This window comes from Limulus polyphemus, unplaced genomic scaffold (assembly GCF_000517525.1).
Source record: "Limulus polyphemus unplaced genomic scaffold, Limulus_polyphemus-2.1.2 Scaffold5434, whole genome shotgun sequence".
NCBI lineage: Eukaryota > Metazoa > Arthropoda > Merostomata > Xiphosura > Limulidae > Limulus > Limulus polyphemus.
The window spans coordinates 49,746-60,201 of record NW_013671044.1 but is presented as its reverse complement, the minus strand read 5'-3'; the positions used below and the strand labels follow the sequence as shown (position 1 = coordinate 60,201).

The following is a 10,456-nucleotide window of genomic DNA, read 5'->3' as shown; positions in this document are numbered from 1 at the left end:
CTACATCTTCAATGTGAAAATGTAAAGAAAAGAACAGTACACGAACGTCACTTGTTACTCGTAATCCAAAAATATATATATTTTTGGAATGATACTGAAAGTATCAGAATTAAAAGAAAATATAAAAATATATGAAAATATATATGATAATTATTATTATTATTATTATTTGCAAACAAGACTTAAAAATAATGTTTTATATAATTTCAAATATGTATTTAATATTATCATTAGGGGATTCTTTTTTTCCTTTTGTCTTTATGTAAAAGTTGAGGAGCGATGACATCTTTGGATTGTTTGTAACTATATTCTGTGATACATTTTCTTCTAGTCATTCTTGGTGGTTTATTTTCGTATTGTAGCGATACAGCAATTTCAATCGATGATGACGCAACAGAAGAAGAGATACTAGACAACATGAGGTTATATAAGCAAGTCATTGAATCTATAAAAAACCAGCCTTGGAGGATGAAAAGGAAATACAAAATACTACGGTAAGCTACGAAAAAGTAAATTTTGTCGTTATTTTGTTTTAGGGAGAAACCACTCAGTGGGCTACCTGTATTGTGTTCGTCGCGGGGTTTAGACCCCGAAACGTTATGTTATAAGTCTTTATAAAATGATCGTTGTGCATGGAGAAATGAAAAAACAAACTAAAAAAAAAACGTGATATGCAATGAAAAAGTAGGGACTCAATTTTAAAGGCGTTTTAGATCAGATATACACGGAACAACCATCACTTAACTAATTTGGAAATATAATTTCCTTTTTAATTTTTGAGTATTATTTTACTTTCCAGGACTAATTTTGGAATAACTTCATTCTTTGCAAGAAATATTTTATATATACTTGTCCTTAGGTGAGCACGTTTAAAAATATTAGGATTTTTAAAAAACCTTACTCCTTTGAAGCTGATATGTTATCATTATACTACAATTACTAAATTTTGTCCTTGAGAATGTTGTACCAATACTATAGAACAAGACCACAATCTCAGAATTTACCAGAAAAACCTTATAGTGCAGAGTAACTCTGAGTTTACCACGTCATATAGGTCTCAGAATATATTTTTTGTGTTATATCTTCAGACCATATGGAGAAAGCGAGTGTGGTCATCTCGAATCCTTGGCCATTTTGAAACAAATGTTTTTTTTATTATTATATATAATAAAAATTACTCCATTTGTTCTGTTGTGGTATAAGATGGTATCACGTGTTTTCTTCTCCCTTAGCTAATATTTTAATATTTTCGATATTTGTTTTTTCTTTCAGTTCAGTTTGTATGTAGAAAGTTGTTTAAGTAAACACATCTCAACTTTGCTTCTTGCGAGCTTTTTAGGGACCTATTCCACTAATTTGCAATTAACCGAGTTTCTTACAGGGAAGATAGCACGTGACGTCCAGGAACCGAAAGCTGTCTTTTATGTCAGCGACTCGGGTAATGGCTCGGGTTTCCTCCGCCCCGGCACTTAAACACAAGTGAATGGAGGTCATGTGCAGACGTTTTAAGGTGTTGAAATAAGATAATTTATGGTGTAAATAAGTAAAGACAAGACACCCGCTGTTACAGGTGTTGAAATAAGATAATTCTTGGTGTAAATAAGTAAAGACAAAACACCCACTGTTACAGTTGTTTAAATAAGATAATTTATGGTGTAAATAAGTAAAGACAAGACACCCGCTGTTACAGGTGTTGAAACAAGATAATTCTTGGTGTAAATAAGTAAAGACAAAACACCCACTGTTACAGTTGTTTAAATAAGATAATTTATGGTGTAAATAAGTAAAGACAAAATACCCACTGTTACAGTTGTTTAAATAAGATAACTTATGGTGTAAATAAGTAAAGACAAACACCCACTGTTACAGTTGTTGAAATAAGATAATTTATGGTGTAAATAAGTAAAGACAAGACACCCACTGTTACAGGTGTTGAAATTAGATAATTTATGGTGTAAATAAGTAAAGACAAAACACCCACTGTTACAGGTGTTGAAATAAGATAATTTATGGTGTAAATAAGTAAAGACAAGACACCCACTGTTACAGGTGTTGAAATAAGACAATTTATGGTGTAAATAAGTAAAGACAAAACACCCACTGTTACAGGTGCTGTATAAATGTATGTTTTAAAGTGATATGCTAATCAAGTTACATATTGAAATTAGAATAATCAGATAACTGTATATATGCTCCCCCACCCTTTCTGATGAACTGACGTATGGAGTGACACACATACTGTCCAACTTCAGTGGACAGATATATCAGATGTACAAAATAAATTGTATACCTCCTCTTCCTGTGATAAGGGGGTGAGGGAATATACCCTTTATACTTTGTAATATATACTGTAAAAGTATAAAATATTAAGGTATTAAGCTCTGACAGGGAGTAACAGTGAGTGGAAAATAATACAAGGATACCATAAGTAGCACCCATTAGTTTCTCTACCTATATGATCCATAGATACGAAATCAAGAAAAAACAAAAACATTGTGGGACCTAAATTGTAAGGTTAACGTAAAACCCCCAATTGGAACTAAACTATTACCAAAGCCGCGTTCATCCGTCTGTATGTGCAGATAATCCCTAACACGAACACGAAGTAAATAATAATACATTTTACGGTTATAAATGTTTGAACAGCAAACTATTAAAAAATATACCAGCTCTCTATTGAATATGTTTAATGCAGTATATGTAGATACTTAAACCATTTCCTGTTTCTGTTTAATAGACTGACATACATTAATATAAAACGAAAAACAAACAAACTTACAGCTATTTCTAATAAGATTAACAGTTTTAATTTACCATTTTGAAATGTAATAAAAAAATTAATAATATTAACAAAGATGAGTTAAATAATATTTCAATTTAACTGACAATGACTCGTACATTTAATTTCTACGCGTTGATCATTAGTCTTAGTAGTCAAAACGTTTAATTCGATATTTGCAGGTTAAGAATAAATTAAGGATTGAGATACTGAATTAACTTGAGCTATTGACGTATTATTACGGAGTGTGTTATAGTCAGCGCCCGCAGTTATTAAATGTGGGCTTTTTGGTTTATGGTTTAAATCGCAGTTAGCTGTCTAAACGTACAGTATCAAGTTTCTACACACACACACACACAAACACAAAGAAATAAAGCCTAGAAACCACGCCCCCCCCCCCCCCATTCGCAAAGTGGTAATTCTTTAAGCTTATAACGCTAGAAACCAGGTTTCGATACTCATGGTGGACAGAGACAGATAGCCCATTGTGCATCTATGTGTTTAACAACAAACAAACTAGACCAAGACACCTATCAGTTGCAAGTTCACTTGTATGCAAATATAAGCACAAAATATTCTTTAAGAGCCAATGACCAGCTTTAAGACGTTTATCTAATACCGAAGTGAAAAGATGAGATTTTATTAAAGCTCAAGTAAAGTTTTAAATATTTGAAAATCTAAAACTAGGAGTAGTTCGATAACTTTCGTTGTTAAGTACATTGGGAGTTGTCCGCAGTGACGCCATTGTTTTTCTAATTTCCGTACACTATAGGTGTGAGTAGATTGCAACAGACCGTTAACCTCATGTTGTAGGCCATACTTAGACATAATCACGCAGTCATAAGCAAAGCCAGTCACTGAATCGATTCTAAAGATTAGTTTGTTGTTTTTAGCCGCGGCATAGCGGCTCATAGAACGGCTCTGAGCTTTTTTTTCCAAGTACAAACATTTAGCTCATAGCTCTGTCATCTCTTGACCGATATGAGATCTAATTACAGTTTTGTACTCAGGAGTCAACCCTTTCGATTGATGTATTTGACCACGCCCAAGGGCTCAGATTAATTTTTCTAATCCTGCCTAAAATAATTTCAATTTGAGGGTAGACTGGTAGAGATCCTGATGAGTAATAAATAATTGAATCGGATATACGCATGCGCCACGCTTGGTATTGCTAACGCACAAAAAATATAGCTAGTGAAAAAGAAAAAGAAAAAGAAAAAAGGTCTCGTACATTAATTTACTTTAATCCTGCCTAAAATAATTTCAAGTGTCGCGGATATTGAGGATTTCCTCTTGTTTTATTTTGATTCTGAATCTGTGTCACCTATATAGTTAAGAGTTCTTCATAGATTACTGCCATCCCTCGGTAAATAATTGAATTACATTTTATATATAAAACATGTTAAATATTATTATGATTATTTTATGAGTATGTAATACATGCCTCAGCATGATTTTGATTTCTGTTAAGCTCACGTAACTTCATGATTGCCCAATCAATCGCTGAATTAATAACAAATTGTTGATGACAGATACAGAGGTATCAATTTGTCTGCATTTCCAAATCTATTTATATGTTCTGCTGCGAAAATATAAAACTTTGGAAGTAGTTCTACAATGTCTAATTATTATCGTTGTAGATGGAGACAAATGGTTCATTTTGGAACACAAACCTTCTTTCCGTAAGAAATGTAAGAGAACCCACTGCAGAAGACATTGTCGATATTGCTACTTATGTGCAAACTTAACTGCAGTATGTGCAACAGAAAAAGGGCCCCCCCAATTTCAACAAGTCAGAAATGCAAAACATGAAAACGCGTCCTACTCATGAGCAATGCCATTTTCATGTTCAGGAGCTTCACGATGAGCATACTTCTAACAGTTAATTCTTTTAAAGAAAAGAGCGCCTATCTTTGAAACCTATATACAGATGTAGAAACACAAGTTACTATTAGAGAATGAGTATTTGAACCACTTAGACTCTTTCAGCCATCCATTAGCTATCTGTCCAAAATAGGCTTTTGTTTAAGTATCATGTCTTCAGATATTCAAACAGAATTAGTAAAATCATCATGCAATAGTGCTTTTTGAGCAAATTGTGGATGAATTTGGTCATTGATTTTAACCCATCAATCGGATCAGAGCTACAAGGCATTGACGTAGTACAGTCACCACAACCCACACTACTTGGATATATTGCTACGGACTATGACTGACCTCACACCAAGTCATCTTAAGAAAAGAGAGAACTTTTCAAAGAGACCTTACCTCTTTTTTCCTTCTGTTATTTAGGTAAAAGTGAGCTTATCTTTGTCATTTTCTGTAAAACAGCATCATCACGAAGAAGTCTTTTCTGATGACCACTCGCATACTTTTTTCCAACATCTTGACGACAGACAGACAAAATGACATAAATGTAGTTACGGAGATTCAACAAGACTCACATAAATGACTATATAACTATGGCGGAACCAGATTTTTTTTGTGGGGGAGGGGTAAGGGTGGCTCTAACAACAAATTGAAGCCACAAGTATAATTCGGAAGCAAATTAATTAATTACGAAACACATCAGGCAATGCCATATCGTTTCCACTGGTGATGGACAACATTTCAGTGTTCTCGAAAACTTCACTACCAAAGTCATCTAATTTTCATTGGACCCTACCCTAGTGGCTCAGTGGCAAATCTGGTGGCATATAACGTTAAAAGTCAAGTTTCGATACTCACGGTGGGTTCAGCACAGATAGCCAGTTGTGTAACTTTGTGCTTAACAATAAACAAACAAATTCATTAGACAAAAAAAAAGCGTAAACTTAGAAGAACTGAGAACTTATAATAATAACAATATGTATTGAATGAAGATAAACGTACCTTTTGGCATATGGTAATGATTTGTTTGTTTATCATGAATTACATCACATTTTGTGCTAAGAAGGCTCATAGATATTATAAAACCAAACCTGTTATACTACACGTAAACGCGGTTGCCTTCCAGTGGCTCAGCGGTAGGCCTGAAGTTATATAACGATAACTATCGTTGGAACAGCACGCAAAGCCATTGTGTTGCTTTGCGCTTAACAACAATAAAAAATAACTACTCGTGGTCAAAAGTAATTTGTTCTTTTTACAGGCCTCTATTTTTGTGCAACAAAAAACAATTATGTGGCCAACAATTTGAAATTATGCGCCATAAAATGGCTGACCGTTTAGTGATTATGCAGAGAAAATACTGCGTAAATGGTTTGTAACATATACAAAGAGAATAAAATCTCATAACTTAATACGTGCTATAACTATTACACGATGTCTAACTCAACAAAAACTTTTACTTTCGTAAAGCAGGGGTCTCAAACTGTCAGTACAAGGACCTCAGAACAGTCCGCACTCTGACTGAAGCCCCGCTTTCAATAAATCTATAGATTCTGAGTACCTTAACAGTACTCTGTATTTGCCACTTTCCTGCTGGCACAATTTGGGAACCCCTTTCTTAAGGAATCCTTAGTACACGTGTAGATCCATATGAAATATTGCACTGTTACAACTGTTGTGGGGTTTCAGTTAGCATCAACACCATATCTTATTTAATTGTGGGGCAGTGTAACCTCCCAAAGATATGCAACTGTGAAGTGTGTAAAAAAAGATTATAATGTTCTTTATAGTTCATGCTTTCATATGACTTTGATACGTGTTCCTAATTTTTATTGTTATTATTTTCACAGGCGCGCAAAGTCTTACGTTAGCAAGCATGAAGGTGAACTTGCTCAGAGCAAGCGATCAAAAGACATCTTTGCTAAGTACAAACTTATGGTGAGCAAGGTAAGAAATAACTGGTTTTGAACTGCATGCTACTGTAACTATTGGTCGTTATTATGGGAATATAAAAACTCTCAAATATTAGTAACTTATAACTTTAGATGTTTTTATACAATTAATTAATAAAATACGCTTTTAATGTTTTGTAATTACAAGCTTGACCAATAAAAGTAACATTTTATCGAAGAATTATTAAACTGAAATTCGTCTAACGTCCTCGAAATAATGTTATCCACGTATTGTGAAACAATGGGTAACAAAAGTAATAACATGAGCTGCTTAATATTGTAATTTTGCGCTATATCAACTCTCATTAGCTCATTCATAATTCTATGATAAGAAGCGCAATTTGTTAGTAGAAAGTGGAAACTTTTATTTACACGAATAGCTTTTCACCTTGACATTTCAACCTAATGTTCCCAGTTGGTTATATTATCCAGTGCAATGAGTTTAACGTGTTTTTTTCCTTATAGTCTAAAAGTCTAAAAGACTGAGAAGTTATAGATCTATCACTTCCACAGTGGTTAAAATATAAAGGTAAACACCAGAACTAAATTCGACTTTCTCATGTAAACACTTATTAATTCATTTCAAGGTGGTTCAGAAAACTGAACCCAACATTTAATAGATGCAGAGAGGCCTGGCATGACTTAATGGTTAGGGCGATCGACTCGCAATCTGTGGGTCTCTGGTTCGAATTCCCGTCACCGACCATACTTACCCTTTCAGCCGTTGGGCATTATAATGTCACGATCAATCCCAAAATTCGTTGGTAAAAGAGTAGCCCAAGATTTGGCAGTGGGTGGTGTTGACTAGCTGTCTTCCCTCTAATCTATTACTGCTGAATTAGGGACGGCTAGAGCAGATAACCCTCGTGTGGCTTGCTTTGAGCGAAATTAAAAAAAAAAAAATAGATGCAGAGAAACACATGAATGAAAACATCTTCCAGGACTAGAAGTGTGGAAACATCCAGAAAACATGAAAATTCATGTGATTGAAATGCGAGTAAGAGTTTAACATATTTCTGGAGATTGAAGATCAAGTTACCTGTTTTGCTCACAAACATATAATTGCGTAAGAAAGTACAGAAAACAACTGATCCCGACTTGATATTGAACCCTTGAGCTGGGGTACAGGTAATATTTTCGTCTCATATCTTCTTTGTGTTGAAAAATAAAAGCGAGCTTTTCTTATCATAGTTAAGACTATATCAAATGTTTCCAAGTGGTAAGACAAATAAAGGTGATATTTTAAAAGACTTGGAAAAATATTGATTACTATATTATCAAAATCAGTAAAAAACTTATTAACCCCGTGTTTCTTTTTTGAATGGAAATTATTCTTAAAAAAACGATTGAAAACTTTAAATTTATCTAAATATAAAATATATATTTGTTTTCATATTTTTTAAAAATATTATTACACCCATTGATAAAGCCGGTTGTAGTTTTGGTTTTATTTGTAAAAAAGTTATATGCATAAATTTTAATTAAAGAAATTAGTACAACAAATAGTTTTACAAAACGTACTTTAAATAAAAATATAGTTATTACTAATTTGAAGAAAGACATTAAAAACGGAATATTAATATAGACTCTTCTTATTTTAACCTGCCATTTTTATATGTAATTCCAAAATTACATAAAATTCAGGTTCAAGTTCAGGTTTATTACCAACTATTCAAATACTGTTACTAAATCTGTTTCTCTAGTACTTAACAATATTTTGGATATCTTATTTGAAAAAAATAATGTCTTCAAATGATTCGAACCATTATTTTTGGATCATAAAAAAAACAATATTTCGGTTTTGCATTGTTTAAATAATTTAGACTCTACAAACAGCCAATTCTGTTGTTACTTATGATTTCACTACTTTATATCCTATAATAAATGTGAAAGATTTAATTAGGGTCCTTAGTGACCAATTCGATAAACTTATAGATACAGAAATTAGTATTTCAAAACGTAAATTAACTAAATATCATTGTAAAGATATACTTAATTTTTGTACATATAATAGTTATATCACCTTTAATGAAGAACAAAATATTCAAACAGTGGGTATTACAATGGGTGCTAATTTGTATTCTAACATGGCCAATAGTTATAGCACTTTTAATGAAGAAGTATATAAACAAACATTGGGTATTACAATGGGTGCTAATTTATATTCTAACATGGCCAATAGTTATAGCACTTTTAATGAAGAAGTATATAAACAAACAGTAGGTATTACAATGGGCGCTTATTTGTTTGTTTGTTTTTGAATTTCGTGCAAAGCTACACGAGGGCTATCTGCGCTAGCCATCCCTAATTTAACAGTGTAAGACTAGAGGGAAGGCAGCTAGTGATCACCACCCACCGCTAACTCTTGGACTATTCTTATATCAACGAATAGTGGGATTGACCGTCACATTATAAGGCCCCCACGACTGAAAGGGCGAGCATGTTTGGTGGAACGGGGATTCGAACCCGCGACCCACAGATTGCGAGTCGAGCACCCTAATCACCGGGCCAGACGCTGACTTATCTTCTAACATGGCCAATAGTTATATCACTTTTAATGAAGAAGTATATAAAGAAACAGTGGGTATTACAATGGGCGCTAATTTCTCTTCGAAGATGGCCAACCTGTTTCTATTTTTCTATGAATATTTCTTTTTGAAACAGGTATTAAACCCTAGTTTATATTTGTATACTTTTCATTACATAGACGATTTAATTTCACTCAATAACCTGAATTTTGATTCAAGAATAATATACCCAACAGAGTTTATAATAAAAAGATGTAATAACAATGACATTTATGTTCATTATTTAGATGTAGACATTAAGTTAGCAGAAGGTAGTTTACAGTTGACTATTTTTGATAAGAGTATTTAATTTTCCCATCCTTGGTTTACCCACCCCTAAAAGTGTTGTTCCGTCGATATTGTTAAACGAGATTATTATCTCTCAATTAAAAAGGTTTTTAACTATTTGTAATAACAGTAATTTCTTTATGAATTATGTTAATTTAGTCATAAATAAACTGAAAAATAATGGTCATCAGGAGAGTTTTATTAATATTTTTTTACTATTTTATAATAAATATGAAACTATATTAAGGGTTAAGTTCTCGTTCACGGCGTATACATTATGGAAAATTTAGAGGGTGCTAGTTCCATGATTTAAATAGCTAATTGTTACTTTTAGAATAGTTCAGTATACCGGGGCGGAATGACCAACTTCAGGTAGCTGGGCTTGTCTCAGTTCACCCGGTTTATGCTTGAACGGTAAGAGTAATTTATTTTGTTTAACATCATTTATAATATCAAATATGAGGATGGAGGTTGGAAGTTCTGTAGAAATTGAGGGTGGCTTAGTTCTACTATAAGAACATTATATTATTATTATTTATAACATTAATTAAAAGGGTGGAGGTTGGGAGTTTTTGTAGAATTCTTATCGGGTTGGCTTAATTCTACGTTACCGATATTTCTAAATATTAGGTCTTCAAGAAATTCATGTCGCGTTTTAGAACACTTTCATAACCCCCCCCCCAAAAAAAAACAAAACACAACAACAAACAAACAAACATCACGTATAATAGTTAAACGAACCGCTTAAACGTCACGTTAGTGTAGCCTATATAATGTGTAACGTTTAGTATACTTTAATCCCTTATAGTGATGACACACATTCAGCATGTAATGCTGTTTGATTACAAGAAGGGAAACAACGCCTCTGTAGCCACAAAGAATATCAAAGAAGTTTATGGAAATGTTTTGAACGTTCGTAAGTGTTAACGATTGTTTAACAAATTTCATTCGGGTGACTTTAGCCTTAAAAACTGTGATGGCAGGGGCCGACATGTTGGAAT

The 10,456-nt window shown here is 33.1% G+C and overlaps 1 protein-coding gene across 1 annotated transcript in view; it reads left to right on the top strand.

The window, feature by feature from the left end:
* Positions 1 to 10,456, top strand: part of LOC106472575 (transmembrane channel-like protein 3) — a gene marked incomplete at its 3' end in the record, with an annotated part of 61,599 nt that overhangs the window by 4,562 nt on the left and 46,581 nt on the right. Inside the window, exons 2-3 of the mRNA XM_013933229.1 lie at positions 332 to 494; positions 6,499 to 6,595. Coding sequence (XP_013788683.1) covers positions 332 to 494; positions 6,499 to 6,595 — 260 coding nt within the window. The remainder of the gene's footprint in view (positions 1 to 331; positions 495 to 6,498; positions 6,596 to 10,456) is intronic.